General features: G+C 43.8%; 1 protein-coding gene across 1 annotated transcript; it reads right to left on the bottom strand.

Moving 5' to 3' along the window:
- On the bottom strand, positions 1-26897 carry LOC111955497 (brevican core protein-like). Its single transcript, XM_070436257.1, has 15 exons — positions 26590-26897; positions 18208-18287; positions 17104-17490; positions 16785-16959; positions 16155-16282; positions 14323-14616; positions 13443-14142; positions 12267-12955; positions 11117-12109; positions 5645-5752; positions 4621-4779; positions 3985-4067; positions 3688-3832; positions 3219-3401; positions 1-2554 (listed from the first exon to the last, which is right to left on the bottom strand). Exons 1-15 carry the CDS (start codon positions 26607-26609, stop codon positions 2427-2429), a joined length of 4272 nt encoding a protein of 1423 aa, XP_070292358.1. The 5' UTR covers positions 26610-26897; the 3' UTR covers positions 1-2426.

The following is a 26897-nucleotide window of genomic DNA, read 5'->3' as shown; positions in this document are numbered from 1 at the left end:
TTATAAAGGAACAGTATTACCGTAAAAGATGCTTATAAAAACCGAAGCAAATAAAGAACAAACAAATACAATTTCCGATAATGGCTGTGTGGTTAATACTCATTAAATCCTTGCTTTATTCTAAAAAATAACTTTATTACAACATAAAGCTTTTCATAGAACTGTGTCAGTAAAATGTAGGGCATCTATCAGAGGGAAGAGTGGACAGTAATTAAAATATACTTTGAGACAAAATTAATATCATTGATAAGTACAGTAATGGCATCGTCACCATGGTCAAATCTTTTGCATGCTACTCACTCACTCTAGCCTTTTTCACCCCAAAATAATTATGACCACTGTGAGAAATGTAAATTCTACTTCGATAATGGAATTGACTTAATAAACAAGCTTGTCTGGAGTTGTTTTATTTTCTAACATCCTGCTGCACAAACCTGCCAGTTTCATTCTTAACGACTTCAAAAATGAAATGTACTTCATGCAGGTATCATACGCAAGGGAGCTAGCACCATTCTTCATATGAAGTCTGTTGATGACAAAAGTCTAAGAAGGCTTATGGTTGTGAGATGGTTGAGATGGAAATAATGCTGAGTTCAAGAGTTGATATGGGTTCCTAAGAGCGCAGGGATTTTCTGCCCCAATTCCAAACCAACTATTCCTTCCATTCCGAAGACTTTGTTAAGTCACCTCGTGCATCTGAAATATTTGTATTGGTATCAGCAATGTGGTAATAGCCACACCTAGCTCTCTGGTAGGCTTGGTGGAGTTTCCATCATATTGCGTACACCTATGCAGTCCTTTTCGTTTTATGAAGGGGACTCATAAAGGACATAGGGGTAGTGATGTGGGACAGGTTCATTTAGACCACAGAGTCAACACTCAACCAGACATCCCTATAATGACTCACCTGTCCTGCAGTGTACTCAATAAGATGAAAAGTTCAAATCATTGCAGGTAGAAATATTACTTATAGAACTACAGTCGTAGTCCCAAGTCCCGAGTCTACAGGCAATCCAACGTGGTGTCAGGGCAATTGGTATGAATCTGTACGTAAATCTGTGACACTCAATTCAGTATGATACATTACGTTACATTACGAATAAAATAGTGGTCGTACAATATCATACGTCTTGGAGGACATATAGTATTGCAAGTCTTTGTCTGAGACCACGTTGCTTGTTGCGCTGTAACAACAAAGGACAATTACAGGGACAATTTAAATCGGTGGTTACGGGAACTAACTACAAAGGTTAGGAGAACTAAAATGACAAAGGTTAGGTGAATTTACATAGCAGGTGAATTGGGTTAACTTTAGAATAAGGGTTAGGGGAAAGGTTAGCTAAAATGCCGACGCGACTCGAACATGCAACCTTTGGATTGCTAGACTGTAGGGATCATACCTCTTGGAGGTGCTCAGAACTACACAATTATATTCTGTGCGGCTCTGATGCCAGGCTGGGCAATCATATCTATTCTACACAATACATTTCTATCTGAACATTCTGTAACGTTTGCACCCTCCTGAACAGACCCCAGGTAGTCCTTAGCTGATGGAATATGAATGGAATTGCAAACAGACCAGCTGTTGTTGAAAATATTATGGGTGGATTTATAAGTTGATTTGCCAATAATAGTCAATAAACAATGATTGAGAACTGACATGATACATTATGGAGATGAGATCACTGAACACCATTAGCGTGCTGAGGCCTGTTTAAAACCAACAAGAGACCTGGGCTTACAGATGACCCCGCACATTGAATGCAATGGCATCCTAGATAGCTACAATGTGGAGCCCGGAACATATCTGGCGAAAAGTCCATCGGTTTACCTGTTTCCAATAATCCTTTTACTGAATTCACATCTACATCTCCTTGTCCATCCTTCTGGATTGTCCAAAGTGTGGATATCTTTAAAGAAACCGTCTGAACCAAACCGGCACCAGACTTCACCTGTGATAGACAGTGCTCAAGACTGCATATCCTACCACTGTCTGTCTACCACACCTGGGGTTATGTGCCGGTGTGGAGGAAAGTGTATTTACAGATCCACACATTATAAAATCCAAATGAACGGACAAGGAGTTACTGATTATAGATATGCCTCAGTGATAGGATTTTCACAGAATATGTTCTGGGTTCTGTATTATAGCATTCTAGAACAACATTGCAATTCATTGCATCCTATGTAGGGCTACAAGAGACCTTCAAGCCCAGGCTATCCCAACAACAGATTCAAATCGATGTGCTTTAGGGAGGACAGTAGGAATGTAAGAGGTTATGCTTGACTGACCCTGTGTCCCAGTACTCTTTCCTTGTCTCCTTTCCTTCAAGATCACCCTATTGCCTTTACCTGTTAAGCCATTTCAGATCTCTGGTCAATGAGGAAAGGAAACTCTTGAAGTGTACTGGGACATGGTATGGAATTTAAAAGTTCCACTTGATGTCCCAGTATTGAGGTGTTTCCTTTGTTGTTTGTGATTCCTCTTCAGCCAGCTCCTGGCTTCCTGTGGTTAGTGATGTTACTCCTACTGTCTGTGCCGTGCTTCCTGCCCCTGAAAGGAAACCCCCAGCACAAAGTTGAAAATAAGGACTTCTGACAAATCTGTTGGATAAAAATGTAGTGTCATTTGTTCACCACTTTCACACATCTATATTGTTCCTCCTACATAATCTCCGGAGTGAGAACTCCGTCTGATTTAGACACTAGTCTTCTGGGTTGACTTGGCCTGCTGCTATGGCTTTGCCTTGACTTAGGACGGGACTCAGTGAAAGGCACATTTCGACAAGGGCACAACACTGTCAACATTGCGCCTTCTACAGGCAATTCCCTGACAGTCGTGTAGACTGCACTCACAGTAAACGCTGCGAGTGTTGGCTCAAGCGTAAACTACCTTTCGAGTGCAGTGTGCTTGTCGACAATGCGACTTTTGATTGAATCCCAATGACAGATCTTATCTTCCAGAGCTAAAGCAGATTCAGCAACTCCCCACTACAGAACAACAACTGACGTTCCGGTTAAAATCCCCGTCTCCACTCTTAAGCATCTCCTTAATTCATCGAAATAATCAGTGACACTCGTGTACTAAATCATGATTCTTCAGTACTTCATTCTTGCTGACAGTCTGTACGAGAGATGAACTGTATCTCAACAACTGTTTTTGAGTCAAGATGGTCACGAATTAGAGATAAGTGGGTGGGTCATAGAACTGTTCATACCAGGGATGCAGAGGATCTGGGGCTCCTCCCACTTGCCACCCGGCAGGCACACGACCAGAGGGTTTCGTCTCTGCTGGAAGCCCTGGGCACAGTAGTAGCGCACAACGGCGTCTGTCTCGTACCTCTGGCGAATCTTGCCAAACGCGGATGCGTTCCGGACTTTGGGGGGAGGGCCACATGAAGCTGTGGGAGGAGTTACGAAGACTGTAGGTGATAATGTATTTTAAATCGAAAATAAAGTCGTGAAAAGTTGAAAGATTATTTGTCCGATGGACACATTCAATACAGTTTCGGGCAGGACAATAGTTTGGGACTGTATTGAATGTGTGCATTAAACATCTACGACTACTTCTATAGTCCTCTAAGTTACATCAATGTAATCTATTGCATAGAGGTAGTTACAGGTACAGTAGGTAAAGGAACTTGTCGATTAGTGCTTGTTTGTAGTAACATCATGTCTATTACTTACAGGTGCCTTTCTTGCAGGTGTAGGCCAGGTGGTAGTTGCAGGGCACGTCGCTCCAGCGCCCAGAATCATGCCATACCATCACCACACAGTCCTCTCCAGACAGGAAGTAACTGTCAGGCTGGCCCCTGTACCAGTTCTCATAGAGCTGTGAAGACAAGGTGAGAGACACAGAGCTGTAGTATTTTAGAAGCATGGGAGATAACGTCTTGTGTTTCCTTTAGTCTTTGTAGCTGCATGTCATCCTGTGGACAGGTTTTGACCCAGTACTTTTTCACTGTCAAACTAATCTGGACTCACCAATGGGTTGCCATCGGACCAGTGGAAATCCCCCTCGATGGTCTTGTCGTTCAGTCCAGTCCACTGATACTCCTTAAAGTTATCTGCGGATAGAATAATACATTTTATTTGCTTTTCAAGCAGTAGGCCTATCGCTTCTCCAACAAGTTATACAGTAGGTCTTTGTCTTTGTGCTCCCACTGCTAATATCAACAACTCTGCCAGGGTTTGTATTGCCAAATGACTGGGTTTGAATTGGAGGTAATATGGCCACGTAGTTTAGAACATGCTGAAGCTGCCCACAGCACTTCCATTGTTATTTTGCTACCGTCAGCAGTTGGTGACAGTGGCTGAGTACAGTTTGTCACTCTGGTTAAAGGTAAGTGTGCATGTAACTTATTTAGTACTTTTGGTGAACTACCTCACCCAGATTACCATTAGCATGTAGCACTTCCGCCCAGCAGGGTCAATGGCATGACATTTGTCCTTCCTATGCTAATAAATAGCACACATAAAACCTTGAGAGCTAGCTATTGTCTTTCCGATGTATTAATGTGCAGTCAACTGGTACACTATACTAACAAATGAAGTAGCCTATCAATGAAAGAGGAAAGGGGGTGTATGTTTGGTGGCTTGCTGTCACTACTCCCAGCGTACTGTTAATGAAGTCCTTCTCTTCAGYTGTCATGATTGATGCCAGGTGGCCCCCCACCATGCGACAGTGCTGTTCCGCCACCTCCCAGCTCAGCCGCTGGTTGAAGTGCTTGTAGCAGTTCCCGTGGAACTTCTGCCAGCCCACCTCACACTGCTCCAGATCTAAAAGACAGAACAGAAGGGAGGGATTTTATTAATTAATTTGAATGATTAAGAGGGAAAGGTAAGATTTGTTGAGCTTTTCTGACCATTGAACAAGAAATAAAGAGAAGGGTTGGTTTTGAAAAACAATGAGGTGATCCGAACGAAACTACCTTAAAGACCTTGGCCGGGATTCAATCTAAGACGCATTGTCGACAAGTGCAATGGACTTGACTTTTGAAGGATATTGTTTAAGCTGGAGCCGACATTCAAGTTGACATGAATGTGATCTCCGCGAAGGTCAGGAAAATGGCCTTTGATTGAATCTTTGCCTTACATTTTCCCCTGATTCACGGAGCAGATGGATCCATGAGGTTCATCCATCTAAAGAACACTTCTCATCTCACCTTCTTTCCATCTCTATTTTCTCATCCCTAAATCTGTGTGACAGGAACACAGTGGCATAGCAAGCAGGTCTCAGAGAAAAGCCTGCGTCAGACAGAACTGAAGGGGGACAATTGTTCCAAAAGCAAGGTTTTGTCCTCTTTGAACAAGGTGGGTCTTTGAGTTTGACAGGCTCCTAAAGCCACAGTGTGTAAGATATCCATTTTATTGATTTTGAGTTAGTTATTAATAGACTAGTTCTACAAAACTAGTTATAATAACAAAACAATGAAGGACCTCTTACTTCCTTTTACTTCTTTTATTGGGAAGATGACTGGAACGTGGCTCCACTCATCAGAGCCTGACTTATTCTGCTTCAGTACATACAAACCCCAAAGTATTTTCTACTGAATGTGGTAATGCATTACTGGGGGATTATAACACTGCTTGATAGCACTCTTACAATTATAGAGGTACTGTAACAGCCGAATGAGAAGCTCACCTGTCTGACAGAGGTCACCTCCATAGCTGGGCAAACAGAGGCATTCGGTGCTCCCGCCCATCTCAACGCAGGTGCCGCCGTTGGCACAGGGGTCCTCCAGACAGGCATCTGAAACACAGCAAGAGGCCAGTCCTGACAGCTCTGATAACCATATGCAGTATGTCTAATAATGTAGTAATACTACTAGTAAATAATAAAGTTGTACTGTTGTACAAATAATAGGTAATATCATACAATTATAGCCTAGTGTGTAGAAGGCAGTGACGGCAGTAGCAGCCAAGAGGAGAAAGAAAACAAAGTTGGTTAAAATATGAATATGATGATAAAAGAGCTTAGAGATTATGTAAAGAAAAAGCAAGGTTGGTAAAGGTCTGTAATTCCTGCCCGAATGATGTTCCATTAACTCAGTTTGACCATAGTCCTTGTCATGTTCGCTGAAGATATCACTGTAACCTTGAATGATTCCCACACTATTCTCCAGGTCAAGTACTTGTTAACCCTCAGGGTAATTTCGCTCTCTTCTGGTGAGGATGAGTCATTTCTATCACATCTACAATTATGCTGATTTCAGTGTTGRACTAATTAGAAATGTAGTGATGGTGATGTGATATAGAGGGCAAGGGAATTTGTAGTACTGTCTTTATCTGCAATTGATTGCCTAAAATGAACCTGTCATGATGTTTTCCATTGGTTATACTTTTGCATGTATCTCTGTGTAGATGTAGTTATATTTTGGTCCGGAACATATTACCAAAGTACGGTGTTAAGTTGGCTGACAATTGTAAAAATGAACTAAGACACATTATGGATGCCTCATACCTTATAGTGGTATTTCTGCAATCTACTGTAAATGTAACCTGGGCAGGAACTAGAAGTGAGAGAGTGAGACATAGACATCAGACCATTTGGGATGAAATGATAAGAACACCAAATATAATCTAATTGAAAGTATCACTTCGCCTCTTGTGTCAGACTGGATGGAGCACACACATGTATAAGACAAGAATACCTCCCTGTTCTCCTTTCCTTTAGTACCCTCCAAGCTCATCATTAAGCTCGMGGCCCTGGGTCTGAACCCTGCCCTGTGCAACTGGGCCCTGGCCTTCCTGACGGACTGCCCCCAGGTGGTGAAGGAGGAAACAACACCTCCACTTCGCTGATCCTCAACACAGAGGCCRCACAAGGGTGTGTGCTCAGCCCCCTCCTGTACTCCGTTTACCCATGACTGCGTGGCCACGCACGCCWCCAACTCAATCATCAAGTTTGCAGATGACACAACAGTAGTAGGTCTGACGAGGCAGCCTACAGGGAGGAGGTGAGGGTCTTGGGAGAGTAGTGCCAGGAAAATAACCTCTCACTCAACATCAACAAAACAAAGGAGCTGATCGTGTACTCCAGGAAACAGCAGAAGGAAATTGTGGAAAACTTGGCGTACACATCAATGTGTTCCTCCCTGTAGGCAGCCTACAGGCATGAGTTCCTCGGCGTACACATCAATGACAATCTGAAATGGTCCACCCACACAGACAGTGTAGTGAAGAAGGCGCAACAGCGCCTCTTCAACCTCATGAGGCTGAAGAAATTTGTCTTGGCCCCTAAAACCCTGACAAACTTTTACAGATGCACAATTGACAGCATTCTGTCGGGCTGTATCACCGCCTGGTACGGCAACTGCACCGCCCACAACCGCAGGGCTCTCCAGAGGGTGGTGCGGTCTGCTCTACGCATCACCGGGGACAAACTACTTGCCCTCCAGGACACTTACAGCACCCGATGCCACAGGAAGGCAAAAAATATCATCAAGGACATCAACCACCAGAGCCACGGCCTGTTCACTCCGTTATCATCCAGAAGGCGAGGCCAGTACAGGTGCATCAAAGCTGGGACCGAGAGACTGAAAAAACGCATATATCAGACTGTTAAATAGCCATCACTAGCCGGCTTCCACCCYGTTARGCAACCCTGCACCTTAAGGCTGCTGCCCTATATACATAGACTTGGAATCACTGGCCATTGAAATGATGGAACACTATTCACTTAAAAAAATAATGTTTACATACTGCTTTACTCATCTAATATGTATATACCTTATTCTGTTATACTGTATTTTAGTCAACGCCACTTCGACATTGCTAGATCTAATATTTATGTATTTCTTAATTCAATTCTTTAACTTTTACATTTGTGTGTATTGTTGTGAATTGTTTTTAGATACCACCGCACTGTTGGAGCTAGGAACACAAGCATTTAGCTACACCCGCAATAACATCTGCTAAATATGTGAATGTGACCAATAAAATTTGATTTGATTTTGCTTAACATGCAGTCAGCCAGTAGATGGCACCAAAGTTCATATATTGAGTTTATACAACACTCGCTAGCCGTGTACAGTGCCTTCAGACCCCTTGACCTTTTCCACATTTTGTTACGTTACAGCCTTATTCTAAAATGGATTAAAAAAAATATCCTCAGCAATCTACCCACAATACCCCATAATGACAAAGTGAAAACCGTTTTTTAGAAATACCTTATTTACTTAAGTATTCAGACCCTTTGCTATGAGACTCGAAATTGAGCTCAGGTGCATCCTGTTTCCATTGATCATCCTTGAGATGTTTCTACAACTTGATTGGTGTCCACCTGTGGTAAATTCAATTGATTGGATATGATTTGGAAAGGCACACACCTGTCTATGTAAGGTCCCACAATTGGCAGTGCATGTCAGAGCAAAAACAAAGCCATGAGGTCAAAGGAATTGTCCGTAGAGCTCCGAGACAGGATTGTGTTGAAACACAGATCTGGGGAAGGGTACCACAAAATGTCTGCAGCATTGAAGGTCCCCAAGAACATGGAAGAAGTTTGGAACCACCAAGACTCTTCCTAGAGCTGGCTGCCCGGCCAAAATGAGCAATCGGGGGAGAAGGGCCTTGGTCAGGGAGGTGACCAAGAACCCGATGGTCACTCTGACAGAGCTCCGGAGTTCCTCTGTGGAGATAGGAAAATCTTCCAGAACGACAACCATCTCTGCAGCACTCCACCAATCAGACCTTTATGGTAGAGTGGCCAAACGGAAGCCACTCCTCAGTAAAAGGCAATTGACAGCCCGCTTGGAGTTTGCCAAAAGGCACCTAAAGACTCTCAGAGAAACAAGATTCTCTGGTCTAATGAAACCAAGATTGAACTCTTTGGCCTGAATGCCAAGCATCACTTCTGGAGGAAACCTGGCACCATCCCTATGSTGAAGCATGGTGGTGGCAGCATCATGCTGTGGGGATGTTTTTCAGCAGCAGGGACTGGGAGACTAGTCAGGATTGAGGCAAAGATGAACAGAGCGAAGTATAGAGAGATTCTTGATGAAAAACTGCTCCAAAGCGCTCAGGACCTCAGACTGGAGCGAAGGTTCACCTTCCAACAGGACAACGACCCTAAGCACACAGCCAAGACAGCGCATGAGTGTCTTCGGGACAAGTCTCTGAATGTCCTTGAGAGGCCCAGCCAGAGCCCGGATTTGAACCCGATCGAACATCTCTGGAGAGACCTGAAAATAACTAACAGTACAGCAACACTTCCCATCCAAGCTGATAGAGCTTGAGAGGATCTGCAGAGAAGAATGGGAGAAACTCCCCAAATACAGGTGTGCTAAGCTTGTAGCATCATACCCAAGTAACTCGAGGCTGTAATCACTGCCAAAGGTGCTTCAACAAAGTACTGAGTAAAGGGTCTGAATAATAATAAATGTGATATTTCAGTTTTAAATCTTTTATAAATTAMCAACATTTCTAAAAGCGTGTTTTTGCTTTGTCATGATGGGGTATTGTGTGTAGATTGATTAGGGAAAAAACCAGTTAACACATTTTAGAAGAAGCCTTTAACCTACCAAAATGTGGAAAATGTCAAGTGGTCTGAATTCTTTCCGAAGGCACTGTAACTGGCTTCACCTGTGTTACGAAAGCTTGAGGTAGAAATTGTCCTTAACTACAATTGTAGGATCAGATTACCCAACCCCCGATTTTAACCATTGTGCGGATAAAAAAATATAAGATGCTGTGTCAGTAGTTAGGGCAACTTCTACCTAATCTGTCAGGAAAGTAAAGCACCAGTGAGTAAACCAAAAATTAAAGGTCATGTCCTCTAATTTCGATTTTCACCTTTAATGGTTACGTCTCTGTGTAAAAGCACATTTACTAAAATGAGACAGCAAATGTAGCATTTTATACAATTCAGTTCAAGTTATCCAACAGGCTGGTTTATGGTCTGTTGGTTTAATGGTTTTATGACTTGTGCCATCCTGTATGAGTTCATTCCTTAGAGGAGAAAGTACACATGTTTAAAGAACAACCAATGCTGTTAGCTGTGCTTGTGAGATGCTGATTCTGACTCTCTATCTATACAATCACAATCTGCAAAGACCCATTTTAGATTAGATGACATGGAACTAATCATGTCACACTGATGTCACTTAAGCGTCAAACAATAAACCAGCCTCAATAGTTTCCCTTTTCCATTAAGCAACTCTTACTCATTACAAATGTTTAAAATTTTCGGGAAAAAACTATGATCAGACTGCCATCTAGGAGGTCATTGTCATTCTTCAAATGGTACGTCCTGTTATACTCCGAGATTGATGGCATTACATACATTTGTACCTCAATTAACATCACAAATATTCTGATAGATGTAATTTAGATATCTACAAGACACATTCCATTATTGTGGTTATAAAAGTGACATTCTGTGCTATACAATCTACTATAGACTAACTCAATAGCTGCTGAGTTAGTTTAAAAAAGGTGCTGATGTTTTGTAATCGGGATGCTATCCCTCTATTAAATCAATATTATCTGTAATCTTTACCAATAAAATGTCAGTGGTGTTGCATTTGGGAATCAGTGCTGTTACATTCCGAGTTAGTGGCGTTACAATGAAAGGACAAATGTTTGTCCGGTTGAATAACACAGTTTTTTTCCCATTTGGAATTGTGCTCAAATTAATATGGGCCKCTGGTAAGAGGAAATTGACTGTCTGAATGCTGAAACATTCAAGACGGTGAAGTTGCAAGTTGAACATCAGTCTTACAGGAAGAATAGGAGGAGACAAACAAGCATTGCAATTCTCTTTCATAGAAATGGTGTGTCCGGGCAATACAGTACTTCACAGAAGTCAATCTTTGAGTGAAAAAAAACATGATGCACAGCAAGACTGGTTTGTTTGACAAATGGTAAAAGGGAGTTGTCCCATATATCTGTCAATGACGAGAAGCAGGGTGCTCTTTATCTGGGAGGGAAGGGAAGGAGGGTGAGTGGGCTGCTGAGACAAACAGTGAGACAGACGAAGAGGAGCCGTTGAGAGGCTGGTGGTTTGCAGAAAGTAGTGCAAGGCAGCTTGGGGTGGGAGTGGCCAGGGTTTAGTACATCACGGTGCCGAGCAGCAAGAGGAGGGTGGTTAGGCTGGTTAGGGTGGCTCTAGTGTTACCTGAAATCTTCCTGGCACTGCCCACGGCAGCCCTCTCATTGGGCAACATGAGCAGGGTGGGTGGCTGGGTGAGGCCGAATTCCAGATCCAACCGGCCCTGATCCACGGGGGGCATAAGAGCCGTCACCCTCTCCGGCTCAGATATTTCTGGGGGACCTTGTGTCGTGGAGGTGATGGGGCTCCAGGTCTGTGTGGCCCACTCTGTGGAGGTGTACATGGTGGATGTGGACATGGTGGCTGCGGTGGGACCCGTACTTGAGGTGGACAAGGAGTCTGACCCAAACAGATCAGGTTCTTCTGAGGAGTCTGGAAGATCTGTCTGGGAAGAGGTGGAAAGGGGTTCCCCGCTGTATTCAAGGTCGTCCTGAGAATCTTGGGGTGCAGAGGTGGTGCGGTGCAGATCCCAGCTGGATGTTTGCGACTCAAGGGGGAAGACGGTAACTTTTTCTCCCAGGGATGGTTCATCGGTGCTTGGCTCATGTCCACTTCCGTCTTCTTCAGGGTCCGTGGTTGTGGGATCCATCTCTATTCTGGACATGGTCGTTGTTTSATAGCCCATAGTGGTAAACTCGACYGGCAGCTGGGAGGTGGTGGAGAGGTCTGGAGACTCGGTAGTGGCTATGCCCTCTCCAGACCCCAGGTGCTCCTCATCAGACTCCCCTGGTGCCAGTTCCACTTCTCCTGAAGGTACCAATCTCTCTGGAATGACGATACCCTCAAAATCTAGACTGGTGCGGCCTTCCGGCCTAGTGGAGGAAGTTCCCTGCGAGGTTACTTGTGGATGGCCTACTGTGGAGTACACATCCAGTCCCAGCTRCTCAGAATGATCCGGTCCAGATAAGATGCTGCTTGAATGCATAACTCCTGTCTGCTCCTCACTGGGGATGCTGGTGACTCCAGGGGTGGCAGACATGTGAGTGGTGAAGGAGGAGGAGGAGGAGGAGGTGGGGGATCTGTCTGTATGGATTTCCTGGTGGACACCTAGTTCTATCTCTGTAAAGAAAGTACAATAAATATTTTGTTGCATGATTATCAAGTGCTACACGGCTCCACAATGACAAAGTAAATAGAGTTAGGAGTAACATCATGTCATGTATCATAAAGCTATAGCCCTAAGTACTTTAGGAATTGGCTGCCACATTGGCCATACCTTGGGACACATCTCCAGATCCATCCAGGGGCGACCACACTGAGGTTGCCTTTGCGTGGGGGGAGAGGGTAGACCATGCTGGGCGGGGATCAAGCTCTCCCGGGGACTCGGTCGAGATGGATGTCTCCTCAGGCTCTCCCACGATCATCTCTTTGTGTCTTCTCTCTGTGGCACGGCCACGTGCCTCGGTAGCATTCTCAATGGGTTCAAAGGCCGTTGTGGTAGTTTCTTTTGTATTCTCCCGATGACTCTGGTTACCTCCTGTTGTGCTGTAGTTGGCTTCCACTTGATCCAACTCGAGATTGGTCTCTGGCATCGGCTGGAAGTGCTTGGAAGATCCTGACTGTTGGTAGTCAGGTTCCTCCGGGTTCATCTCTGGCATCGGCTGGTAATGTCTGTGTGGCTCGTAGGACGGCTCTGGGAATTCTGGGGTTGTTTCCAGCACTAGCTGGTAGAGACTGGAATTGCCTTCGTGGAGAGAGTCTAGCACACTGGAGGTGCTGGGTAGTGAAGTAGATGGAAGGGAGGTATAGTCTCCTTCGTGGAAGAAGTCTGGCTCACTGGAGGTGTTGGGTAGTGAACTAGAATTCTGGGAGTGATAGTTTCCTTCGTGGAGGGAGTCTGGCTCACTGGAGGTGTTGGGTAGTGAAGTAGAATTCTGGGAGTGATAGTCTCCTTCGTTGAGGAGTCTGGCTCACTGGAGGTGTTTGGTAGTGAACTGAGAGTTCTGGAGTGATAGTTTCCTTCGTGGAGGGAGTCTGGCTCACTGGAGGTGTTGGGTAGTGAAGTAGAATTCTGGGAGTGATAGTCTCCTTCGTGGAGGGAGTCTGGCTCACTGGAGGTGTTGGTTAGTGAAGTAGAATTCTGGGAGTGATAGTTTCCTTCGTGGAGGGAGTCTGGCTCACTGGAGGTGTTGGGTAGTGAAGTAGAATTCTGGGAGTGATAGTTCCTTCGTGGAGGGAGTCTGGCTCACTGGAGGTGGTGGGTATGGAACTAGAATTCTGGGAGTGATAGTCTCCTTCGTGAGGGAGGCTGGCTCACTGGAGGTGTTGGGTAGTGAAGTTGAAATTCTGGGAGTGATAGTCTCCTTCGTGGGGGAGTCTGGCTCACTGGAGGTGCTGGGTATGGAATAGAATTCTGGGAGTGATAGTCCTTTCGTGAGGGAGTCTGGCTCACTGGAGTGCTTGGGTAGTGAAGTAGAATTTCTGGAGTGATAGTCTCTTTCGTGGAGGGAGTCTGGGCTCACTGGAGGTGTTGGGTAGTGAAGTAGAATTCTGGGAGTGATAGTCTCTTTCGTGGAGGGAGTCTGGCTCACTGGAGGTGCTGGGTAGTGAAGTTGAATTCTGGGAGTGATAGTCTCCTTCGTGGAGGGAGTCTGGCTTACTGGAGGTGCTGGGTATGGAACTAGAATTCTGGGAGTGATAGTCTCTTTCGTGGAGGGAGTCTGACTCACTGGAGGTGCTGGGTATGGGACTAGAATTCTGGGAGTGATAGTCTCTTTCATGGAGAGATTCTGGCTCACTGGAGGTGCTGGGTAGTGAAGTAGCATGCTGGGAGTGGTAGTTTTCTTCTACAGGAAGTGAAGTCTCGTCAAAGGGCTGGAGAATGTCCTGGGAAGAGGCTGTATGGGTGAGGGGGACCTCTGTGCTTGACAGGGCAGTAGGGGGAGTCCCCTGCAGGTCCTCCTGAGCAGGAGCCGACTGGAAGACAGGGAGGGATTCCAGGACACTCTGGGCCTCTCGCTCCACTTGCTCGGTATCCTGGCTCAGATGGAGCTCCTCAGCAGGCTCCATAAGAACGACAATATCTTGTCCGATGTCCTCTGGCTCAGTGGCCATGTAGTCCATGGGGGCATCAGTGTGAGGATTCCCAATACCTGAGAAGAACAGGGGTTAGACAGGGGACTCAGAGAGATAGTTTTATCTCCATTCATATGACAAACACCTTCTCTGCATAACATCACAACAGAATCGCCGGAAGCATGCAATCCGACAAATCTCTGGCAATACTAAAACTATCTATTTTACAATGAATTAGTCCAGTACAATACTCAGACCTCTGAAACAGTAAACATCATGGCGGCTGGATGATTCAGGGAAGCCTGTCTGGTTGCTGTAGCGATACAGAGTCTTGACCCCTGCCTGAGGCCCTCCACAGCGCTCCCTAGGGATGATGATGGGGTACCGCACACTGCCATCAGACAGCCAGCCAGGGTTGCAGCTGTCCAAACCCTTGCTCCACGCAACGTACAGCTGCCCTGTGGTAGCCAGCTCTGCCTCTTCCTTCTCGCAGTAAGCCCGAGCCTCGTCCAATGACAGCTGCTGAGGGGCAGAGCCATGGAACACCTCCCCTACACAAAAGGGTCACGTGTTAGACCCCTAATGGGAATTAGATTCCAGACGCTTGTCCTAGATCCTTCATTTCCCTGCAGTATCTGGAAAAACACAAAAGGCTGGACACGTGGGAGAATGAGACCTTGGTTGGGAAATTGACTTTGAATATGTTACACATAAAAAAAGGTATTGTAACTGTCCTTGGAGGGAAAGTGCTGTCAATGTCTAAAGTGTATGCTGTTTAAATACTAATGATCTGACTCATCTAAAGTGTGTACTCTGTCTACTAGCTAAAAACCCTCCATACCTGTAACTTAAAGGGATAGTTCAACAAAATTACAAAATTATATATGGGTTTCCTTGCCCTGTAAGTAGTCTATGGTCAAGGTATGACAATGACAAGCAATCCATGCTTTAGTTTAGTTTCCCTGGGACTGTTACCACATGCTAACGTTTTAGCATTTGTGGCACAAATCCCATTCAAGAAATGGGACCGATATTAGCATTTTTCGCACATCATGTCCAAATAATCCGAAAGCATCTACAATTGTGAAGCTCACAAAGTCATTTATAGATGATTTGAACATGATGCGTGAAAAATGCTAATATCGGTCCCATGACTTGAATGGTGCCACAAATGCTGAATGCTAAAACGTTAGCATGTGGAAACAGAACCAGGGAAACGAAATAAAAGTATGGATTGCTGTCATACCTTGTTCATAGACTGTTTGCAGGGTAAGGAACCAATATGTTATTTTGTAATTTGAGTGAACTATCCCTTTAAGGAGACCTAACAGTCATTTGATAGAGTGCCTTCAGAACACATGATAATATATGACGACAAAGCATCTGAATTGACAAATTTACATAGAAGACTACACTGAGTGTACAAAACATTAGGAACACCTTCCTAATATTGAGTTGCATCCTCCTTTTGCCCTCAGAACAGACTCAATTTGTCAGGGCATGGACTCTACAAGGTGTTGAACACGTTCCACAGGGATGCTGGCCCATGTTGACTCCAATAATTCCCACAGTTGTGTCAAGTTAGCTGGATGTCCTTTGGGTGGTGGACCATTCTTGATGCACAGGGGAAACTGTTGAGCATGGAAAACCCAGCAGCATTGCAGTTCTTGACACACTCAAACTGGTGTGTCTGGCACCTACTACGATTCCCCATTCAAGTGCACTTAAATCTTTTGTCTTGTCCATTCACCCTCAGAATGGCACACATACACAATCCATGCCTCATTGGCATCAAGGCTTAAAAATCCTTCTTTAACCTGTRTCCTCCCCTTCATCTACACTGATTTAAGTGGATTTATCAAGTGACATCAATAAGGGATCATAGCTTTCACCTTGATTCACCTGGTCAGTCTATGTCATGGAAAGAGCAGGTGTCCTTAATATTTTGTCCTTTATGATTTTTGATGCAACGTCACAGACTTACAAACATACGTTATTGCTCTGTAGAATCACATTTACATCCTTTTTTACAGGGAGCTTTTCACACTGACTTTTTACGATAAGCTATTCACAAGTTGTTGTTTTTTACCGTCAATATGCTCCACATAACAATACACATCAAACAGCTCCTCTGATTCCAGTGTCCCATAGTTCCTCAATCCCGGGCGGCCATCCATGTCACCATAGCAACCTTCCCGGGGAACTTGGATTGGATATCTGCAGAATAGGTGCAAGAACTGAAAATATTTGTATTTCCTGTGAATAGAAAGCATTGTACAGACTAACTCTGACAGGTGACGGCCTGTCATTGTTGTATAATCTGTTAGCAAGATTTTTTGTGTTGGAAACATGGACCAAATGCAGTCCCAATCTTACACATGTAAGCCATGACAATACACATGAGGAAATCTAGCATATTTAACACCAGGACTAGAGTGAGCAGGAGGAGGATTCAGCTCCCGTCAGGTCAAAACACATTCTGCCAGAAAAGGGCAACAGCTTCTGCGTGAAATAGTATTACATACAACACAGTGGGCCAAATTCAAAGCCCCAGTAGCCTATTAGACGTGTGAATTAGCTCACTGCTGTGGGTTGTCATTCTATAACCTTGGCACCTGAGCACTTTCTCGTTAACAACTCAGGTAGTCAAAACAAAGTCTAGCAACTTTAAGAAATGTGTCTTTGTATTATAGGTCATGTTGTGGATACTGGGGTTTACCTGACAGATTGGTCAGCGAGCCAGCCTGCGTCACATTGCTCATAGCCATCGTAATAGGCTGCCAGAAGCTGGTCGGGAGTGGCGATGTGTGCCCCAATGCCCTCGCATGCCCTCTGGGCCTCACTGAACGAAAATGCATAGCGGCCAGAGGCGTGTCTGTAGTGGAAGACCACACCTATATGCACACGCGTGTGCACAAACAGAAACATAGACACACAGAGAAATACGGACAGGCTTAAATACACAATATGTGGTAAAAACTGCAAGACAAATAAAAAAACTCACAAAAATTCACAACGACTCCTACAACCTCTGTTACCTTTGACCTTTATCTGTGTGAAATCACTGGCGTCATCCAGGCCTTGCTGCACCTCGCAGCGGTAGTGCCCCGTGTCGCTTGAGCGCAGCTCCCCCAACCAGAGGGAGAGGTCCTCAGGCGAGTCTGCAAAGTTGACCAGGGAGGCTCGTTCTCTGTAGGCCTCATTGACCTTCACCCTTTGACCCCGCGCCACCAGGATCTCTGTCTCCTCCTGCTCCCCCTCATGCAACACGCTCCACTTGATCCGGGGCGGGATGGGGGGCGAGGAGGATGAGGGGGGCCCAGGTGACAGGGACACCAGACAGGTGATTGTGATGGAGCCGCCCAGGTGTGCAGCGAAGATGGGGGTTGTCTTGGAGATGGTGACCTGGAGTTGACGGTTGTTGTCTAGGTCAGGAAGGAGAGGCACAGTCAGTAAACAATGCTACTGAGTAAGTGGCCGGCTATTGACCTCTAGTGGTGGTGGTGAATAATGCATTTTGGGGACAWTCTTCAAGATTTTGCAGCAATTTTTATATTCCACGGATGAGTTCCGTGATTCCATGATCACGGAATGGCAGAAAACCAAATACTTTAATCAGGTACGTGTTGAATATATAGAAATATAAATTATACACAATTTATGTTTATCTTAACTATCTCCAAACTCAAGCATAACAGCAACAATTATGCAGCAATTACTACACAGCAACTGAGGCTTTAAATTCTAGTTCATGAGGACCACAGGGCTGCTAAGGTTATTTCTTTGTCTCTGCGTCCAGTATGAAGGAAGTTAGAGGTAGTTTCGCATGCCAATGCTAACTAGCATTAGCACAATGACTGGAAGTCTACAGGAACAGCTTTGACTGTAAGTCTACAGGAACAGTTAGCATACTGCTAGTTAGCAATCAGGCTAACACTAGTTAGCAACTTCTTTCAAACTGCACGCAGAGACATAAAAATGGTATCCACAAGTTAATTTGACTCTGGGGAAGTACATAAAGGAGAAAATCCCGAAGTATCGCTTTAAAATAATAACCTGATCTCAAAATAAAATGTTTAATGCAATGCATTGCCATCCCATATAATAATAGTCCATCAAAAGACACTTTAGAAGATTTGTACCTTCTGAGTATCCTGTTTGGGCGGGGAAAGCCATGGTCAGGTGGCAAACTGCGCACAGAAGGGGGAGGAACCTTACTGGTCTGTGGAGGAGAGGAGGAGCAGTGAGAGTGAGATGGGGGGAAAATGGGACATATTCCATATACACCCTATGGCAAATGCACCTTGTTTGTACCGCATCGAAGAAACAATCTCTACTTCGCCAATTGGTTACAATATTCTTTTTAAAGCTTATTTTACTCCTACATTATTTACCCTCTATGATTTGAGTATACATAAGGACAGAGGGGTCAAAATGTAATGAATGATGAGTTTTAAAATGTTAGATCAATGCCAGAGGGAAAACAAGTAGATTGAAGGAGATAAACAGGGTCAAACAGATCGATGGAGAGCTGAGAGCGAGAAGGAGCAGAGAGGGGGATATGTGGTGAAACAGAGGATGATGAGATTCAAAGTGGAGTTGATGAAGAGATTAGGGGAAAGCACACGAGGAAAACATTTGTGGGGGAGGACAGAACATTTACCATTTATGGGAATAAAGTAAAGACTAAACGGTCACAATTAAATWAAATAAAAAGATCAGGGGCTTTGAAAGCCTAATACAGGACACAGAGGCATGGGAGGAGCAGTAGCTCAGCCCCCAAAAAGTAGTAAATCCACATCTGACCGGAAGCGATTCATCACCTCCACGAGCAAATTACATGTCTGCATAGCCCAGGGCTGCCTGCCAGTGCTCCTTCGCCAGTCTGGCCCTGTTATTAGCTCAGCAGGCATGGCAGGCCGCTCTCACTGACCTCACACGAACTCACAGAGTCGGCCACGATGGAAAGGGGGGGACCATAAACGTCTACATCACACAAATAAGGGCAGAAGCATTTTTGAGTGAGTACGTTTCAGGAAAGTTAACTGAACAAAGCTTTTACTTTCACCTCACACAAAAGACAGCAGAAGAAGCCTAATTTTTGCCTTCTTTTAATGTTTTTCTAAATACTTTTCAGGCCCTTTTCAGAAGGACAGGGCAACAAACTTTACTACATACTTTTGAGTACGTTTCAGATCCTTCTCCAAAAGGGTATGATTTTACCTTTTGCTTCACATAAATTAAAACAATTACATTTTGTGTGCCTTGACCACCAGTTTAATCACCTATAAAATGATGATTTCACTCATTATAACATCATTAAGTCATCCCCGTTTTTCTTATATTGCCTAGTTTGCTGCCGTTTGGCTTAGCTGGTCGTAAAAACCTCTCTTCCATCAATGATGAAGATAGAATCTCAATTGGGTTGCTCAACTCCTTGCGACCTCTCCTCTGTCCTCCCCTCTTTTTAAAAAAGGTCAAAGGTAATCAAGCAGAGAACGGGAGGAAACGTGTAAACAAATCCATCTCTTTGAAATGAGACCTTCTTCACTAGCGCTTGACGTTTAAAGGTGTGGTAACCCAAAATAAATGTATGAAGTAGTAAAAACACATTTAGCTAGTTGTGCTAGAGATTTTATAGATACAAGGATAAGTAGCGTATCATTTTTAAATTGGTGCATGCGCAACAGCTTATTCAAAGGGGGTGTGGCAGACTTTTTTTTAAATGTTCAGCGGAGAATACGTAGAGGACGCACTTCGCAAGAGGAGGCTACTGAGGTGAGGAGGACACTCCTGTGTTCGCCTACTAACGAACTGACACTCCTCGACCACTCAACGGGTTTCCTGGTCATGGAGGAGAGGAGGACGGAGGAATCTCCCTGAACGTTTTGACTGGTAGCCTTAGTGGAGTTGCCAACAAATGGACGTTATCAAGGTAACACTCCATCTTAACCCCACCTTCACATTTACTGGACTGGTTGAACAGTGCAGAAGAGAACCTCCCCTGACAGTTCTTTATTATTGTCAAGACCAGAATGTGGATCTTGTTTCAGGCGTTTCTTTTATGCCTGGCTACGTTAGGTTAGCTCAGGGTTTCCCAAACTCGATCCTGCCCCCCCCCCCACACAGAGGACAATTAAGTCACTTTGACTGCAGACACTGTTTTAGAGACAAGCAGAGTCTGTTAGCTGCCCCAAAAACACAGCCCTGCTCACATTAAATGAAGAAGGTCCTCTCATCAAAATACATATAAATACTGTGTGTGTGTGTGTGTGTGTGTGTGTGTGTGTACGTGTTCATGTTGGGGGAGTTCACTCCTATCCAGCTGGCTTGGCTCAGGCTTTTTTTTGTCATTCTATGTGACTGAAATTCTAATAATCAAGCACCAGTTGCACCAATCCACCTCCAACTCAGTTTCACAGAGCTTACTACTAGCCTACTAAATGACCCCCAGACACCCTCAAAACAGAGCCACGTTCATTCGTTTGACCAAGGGCGACCTAGTACATACAGTGCATTCGAAAAGTATTCAGACCCCTTGACATTTTCCACATTTTATTAAGTTACAGCCTTATTCTAAAATTGATTAAATTGTTTTTTCCCCCCTCATCAATCTACACACAATACCCCTTAATGACAAAGCAAAACGTAAAAATGACATTTACATAAGTATCCAGACCCTTTACTCAGTACTTTGTTGAAGCACCTTTGGCAGCGATTACAGCCTCAAGTCTTTTTGAGTATGATGCTACAAGCTTGGCACACCTGTATTTGGGGAGTTTCTCCCATTCTTCTCTGCAGATCCTCTCAAGCTCTGTCAGGTTGGATGGGGAGCATTGCTGCACAGTTATTTTCAGGTCTTTCCAGAGATGTTTGATCGGGTTCAAGTCCGGGCTCTGGCTGGGCCACTCAAGGACATTCAGAAAACGTGTCCCGAATCCACTCCTGCATTGTCTTAGCTTTGTGCTTAGGGTCATTGTCCTGTTGGAAGGGGAACTTTTGCCCCAGTCTGAGGTCCTGAGCACTTTGGAGCAGGTTTTCATCAAAGATCTTTCTGTACTTTGCTCCGTTCATCTTTCCCTTGATCCCGACTAGTCTCCAAGTCCCTGCCATGGAAAAACATCCCAACAGCATGATGCTCCCAGTTCTGACCTTTCTGCCTGTCCTGACCCTGTACCTACCTGACTCTGATTTGGATTTTCCAAGCTGTTTAAAGGCACAGTCAACTTAGTGTATGTAAACTTCTGACCCACTGGAATTGTGAATTACAGTGAATTATTACAGTGAATTATAAGTGAAATAATCTGCCTGTAAACAATTGTTGGAAAAATCACTTGTGTCATGCACAAAGTAGATGTTCTAACTGACATGCCAAAACTATAGTTTGTTAACAAGAAATGTGTGGAGTGGTTGAACATTGAGTTTTAATGACTCCAACCTAAGTGTATGTAAACATCTGACTTCAACTGTAGTATCTGCGCATGTACGGGTGTGCTTCACGGGACCAAAACAGCAGATAAGTTTAGCCTCACGCGTCAACGCTGGAGTCGCTCGCAATTGAGTCAATTGCAGCACACAGATCGTTCATCTATGCTTTTTTTTTTTTTCAACCTTACTCTCATCATTGCTGTTACTGTATATCAAATCCAGTCAAAGGACTCCAAACACAGTGCAAACAAACAGACACAAGTGTCGTATAAAACGACACCATGCCTTGTGGTGGAATAAATGTTGTTTGTATTCGCGCCAGCTGGGTTAGCTCCACAGACAGGCAGCCATTAATATTCTTGACTGGAAAACGTCGGACAAAAGGCGAGCGGCGCGCGAGTGGACAGCTGCACACTGTGTTTCACTTTATACCCATTCTCTTACAAAAGTCCACATTGGAAAATTACAGGACAAGAGACACTGGCCCGTTTTCTTTATTTTATGGAAAAAGAAGCCAACAGATACTAGGAATCACTTAAAACGGGACTTGAAGAAAAGCAATGACCACATGAAGAGGACACTAACCAAGGGCGTCTCAAACTGTATCCTTGTTACACGAGTATCCATAAACACAGGTTTGTGTTKGTCCTAATGGCGACAGACTGATGACGGTGAATGAAATGGCCGTCAAGCCTGATTCTTTGGTGCCCCTCTAGGCCACATCTTTCAGAAAGAACGTCCTTGACCAGTTATTGTGCCGTCAGCTTTTCTGCTCTTTTTAATTAAGAAAACAGTGAATAGAACTCAAGCGTGGCCCAGAGACGCCACCAACAGCACTGCCATGTCCAGAAAAAGCTGCCTGTGCAATATCCTCAAGTACATGACACAGTACAAAATAGGGCACTTTCAACCAGTTCTTAAAGCGTAAATCATTGTCCACAGACTCTGAGACGTGATAGTACTGCATCCCATTGTGACATAGCTACGCCGCTCTGAGACCATCATCCACCGGGGGGATGCACTGTCCGAATGCGCACCTTCCTAAAATTCCCAACCAACGTGGCTCCATGTACGCGTCCTTTTTTCATTTGAATGTGTTGACCGTTGAAGAAAATTYCTTGAGCCGCGTGGAAAATTTGAAAGCCAACGGTCCATTATTGTAGAACACATGGTTTGGACCATGATGGACGCTTTATGCAGACACAAAAAGACAGGCACAATGCAAGTAAACCGCTTATGTAGCTGTTGAGGAGTAATTGTGGGGACTTTGAAAATAGGTTATCACAACCCATGCTGCACTTTATTAGGATATCAAACACTTGTACTGTACAAGAGCCATATCAAGGTCAAATCACATAAACAGCTACAAGCTCTGGGTGTTACAGCACTGACACTTGCAACCATTTTAGTGAGGTTACCTTTTCTGTCACTTCATTTCAAGGTTGCTTAATGGAGTGTTAAGTTTAGACATAATCTTACTCTCCCTCCTTACCTCCTGCTCTCCACTTCCATCAGTATTTGTTCAGGCCCATTCACTTATATGGACACCTCTCACTTTTCTGCTTATGCTCCCACTCCCCATCCCCCCGCTCTTCTCCCCCTATATACCGTGTCCATTACTGAACTGAACTAAAGGAGCCCACAGTCCCCGAGGCTGCGTGGTAAAAGCCAGAGAAACAGAGTGCACTCAGAGCGTCGTGCTCTCGCCTCCTGCAGGGTGGGATGAAAGACAAAAAGGTGCATGATGTCCTGGTTTCCCGGATGAGAAGACTGAGGAGACTGTGTCACAGGGAAAGCAGAGGATTTTAGCAGTCTCTGCACGGCCTAGCAACGGCACAACATCCACATGTTGTTTTATAGAAAATTACAAAAGGAATGTTCTGGCCCAGATACACAAGAGAAGGTTGGCCGCTTGTTTTTAATTCTCTCAGCTCTTAGTCTCTTCATCACTGGTCTAACCTCCGTAACCCTAGTTCATTCGTCTAACTGCCCCTTTATCAATGAATACAGAAAGCTAGTTCAAGTTCCTTTTTTAAAATACTACCTCTGAATCTTCCCTACAACCTTGTCTGTTAAAGGGATAGTTCACCCACATTACTTATTTGTTTCCTTACTCTGAAACAAAAATCCACACTTTGGGTTCAAAGGAAACAATGTAATTTGGGTGAACTATCCCTTTAACAACCATGTAGACCTCAGATAGGGTTTTGCTTGTTCCTCAAACCTGCTTCCTCAAATTCATAAATCACTCATATCTGTTAACATTTAAAAAAAAGTCCCTTAGGGGAAATTTACTCTCCCAACTCCCCCAACTTACGGCCGCATCGTAACTTGAAAATTGTGTGTGTGCTGTAATTCGAACTTTCATGTAAATCAAGTATTGATGTCAATGGGAGATTGATGTCATTGACTTGGAAATCTCTAGTCAGGATTATTCTATGTTCTTTGGGCTGGACTGGAGATTCAATAGAGATTGTAAATGCTAATAGATCTATTGAGTTTATCCATCTATCCTTCCATTTCATTTAGCCATCAAAAAGTGTGTGAATCACACAACCACCACACTATTGAAATTTAAGCTTCTTGGGTGGGAAACGGTTGGTTGAAAATGTCATTTGATTGAACCCAGAGTCTATCAGAAAGTGTCTTCAAATAAACTAAAAAAGCATTGAAATTGAATTGACCCCAACTCTGGTTTCAACATAGTTGTACAACCTACCAGTGGTTGATGAACTCTTCAGAAGTTCACATTCACAACCAATAGTGGCAATAACATTTGTTTTTCAAGACTGTATCTCTCAAAAATATCTTGGGGGGTGGGTGTTCTACTGTAATGTGGGATATAGACAACAACCTTTGTAGCAACAAAGTACACAAGCTAGCGGTAGTAACAAGTAATATACGCCCACAGTGTCACCAGCCGTTTGAAACCATATCTGGCATCATAGGTTGGCTAAAATGTGCCCTGAAGTTCAATATTGTTAATAGTTTGGTAGTTATTAGCTAGAATCATATTGGTTCCACTAGATTAAAGTTCCTAAGCAGTGCCGCAGGGGTCAAAACCCATCATGTGAATAAGCAACGACTCTCTTTAGAAAAGAGTTCCTGTTAAAATGAAATATCACCACGGTTTTGTCCCGTCACAGTTGCTACTTATTAGGCTTTAAGGTCCAAAGCAGGCATTTTTATTTCTGGGTAAGAATGAAGTACCTTACTGTGAGTGTTTTCAATAAAAATTCTCAAAAAGAAACAAAAATAATTTTGCTAAGACTGTCTGGGAGTGGTCTGAGTGGGGAGTGGAAAACTGAAAACTAGCTGTTATTGGCAGAGAGGTTTGGAGCTGTCTTTCTTATTGTTCTATTGATGATGTCACCAGGCAGGCCAAAACTCCATCCCACCAAAACAGGCAAAAATTTCAGGCAGTCTTTTCAAACAGCTCTTATACTAAAAGGGCATTATCATCCTTTTCACAATTTCACAGTATTATTCCAACCTCATAGTGTGGAAATATATATAAAACACAGCAAAATCACGTTTTTGGCTGCACCAAAGACTGACGCTTATAGCCTGTGATGCCAAAGGCAACATGTCCACTAAGAGACTACATTAGAGAGGGGGACAGAGAGAGAGGGGGGGGGGGGGGTGAAATAGAGAGCTCGCAGGGAGGAGAAATCCCACTGGGCACAGACGTCAATTCAACGTCTATTCCTACAATTTCAATGAAGTTACGTGGAAACAAAGTTGATTCAACCAGTGTGCGCCCAGTGGGAATAGACAGAGTGGGAGAAAGAGGAAGGAAAAGTAAAGAAGAAAGACAGTGAGAGAGGCGTTATTTATGACCCTGTCTAAACTGACAGTACTAGGAGTGGTACTGTACTAGAGGACAGCAAAAACGAAAGTGGTGAAGGAAAGTTATTTTGTGCTTTAATGGATGGATATAATAGAGATTTTAGTGGTTTAATATATATATATATATATATATATATATATATATATATATATATATTTTATATATGATTTGGTAAAATATTTTATTTGGCGTTTACTACTATTGCCACTAGAAACACATTGAATAATACATAAATGTAAAGAAAAATACAGTAAATCATAAGGAATAAGCTTTTTAAGTGTCAGGAAATATTTTGCATTTTTTTTGGACACATATTTAACCCCTTACTTTTGTTGGCACAAACTACCTCCATACTTCCATTAACTTGTATGAACACCATAGTATTCCCGAGAGTCTCATCTTTCCATAGAGTGGTCACTTTAGTTTCTAGGCCGAACCCTTTTGTATGCTACAGATTTTATTCGTGAGAAGACTGATTTTTGGACATCTCATGGTRTGACAAATACCACTGTATCTTGGCCACCTTCCACCACAGATGCGGAAGGCTGACATAGGTGGATGTGGTCATTGAGACGCAGCCCATGTACACAAAAAACATATCTCTAGTTTAAACTGATGGATTTTAATGGGGATTTTTAAAAATTATGTCACTTAGATTGACGCACGGGTGCGTCAATAGACTCTTAAGGGTTAAACCAACCATGGGCGGAAGGTGTCTCCTACTAAATAATACTGCTGATGAAAGTGCGTATTTATGTGGAAATACAGTTTATGGAACATCTTGCAAAGCTCTGTAGTGTTAAACTTTAAGCTACAAAGCAAAGTTAAAGATGCATCAGTCAAAAGACAATGCAGAGAGATTGTGAAATGAAAAGTTATGCTACTGGATTTATTCTCAATCTGATGAAAAGAGGTTCAAATTACGCATCCGATTTTCACTGTAGTATAAGAAACGTGGAACATTATTCTTTAGAAAAAACATTCTGAGTGCGCAGGTGAGTTTAAAAGAAATACGACCCTAATCGGTCTAATCCTGCTTGTAGCCCTATTATAGGCCATGTAAATAAGAGTAGGCTAAATTCAGGACCACCGGGGAAGGAAAGCAATGAGAGGAAATAAAGAAAACTGCATGTCACACATAAGTGCAGGCTATATATATGACAAAGCCAACTATAACTTTCTGCCCTCATTTAAACGCCATCGGTCCAAACTTGTTAGGCTAAATTATCAATAAAACGTCACCTACCGCATTATTTTGACAAACATTTCGATTAATGGTTGTCCAATCCTGGATTTTATAATATTTTTTTGGTTGAAAGGATGGGAAGTCTTTTCGGCATCGGCTCCCTCACTTGGTGCAGTGCGCGCGGGATATTGCGACGTTCAATACTGTACCCAAGAATACTGGGAACTCTATGCAGGTATGGGACGCGTACGTCCGACCGGCTGAAAAGGACAGGGAGAAAAGAGAGCGTTTGAGACAGTGAGGGCAAATATGAAATCTTGAACTGCCCACTTTTTTCATTCAACTAAGAGGATGGAGGATCAATGTGT

The sequence above is a fragment of the Salvelinus sp. IW2-2015 genome, linkage group LG31 (assembly GCF_002910315.2).
Source record: "Salvelinus sp. IW2-2015 linkage group LG31, ASM291031v2, whole genome shotgun sequence".
Lineage (NCBI taxonomy): Eukaryota > Metazoa > Chordata > Actinopteri > Salmoniformes > Salmonidae > Salvelinus > Salvelinus sp. IW2-2015.
The sequence above is the reverse complement of the archived record's forward strand: the minus strand, read 5'-3'. Positions and strand labels throughout refer to the sequence as shown.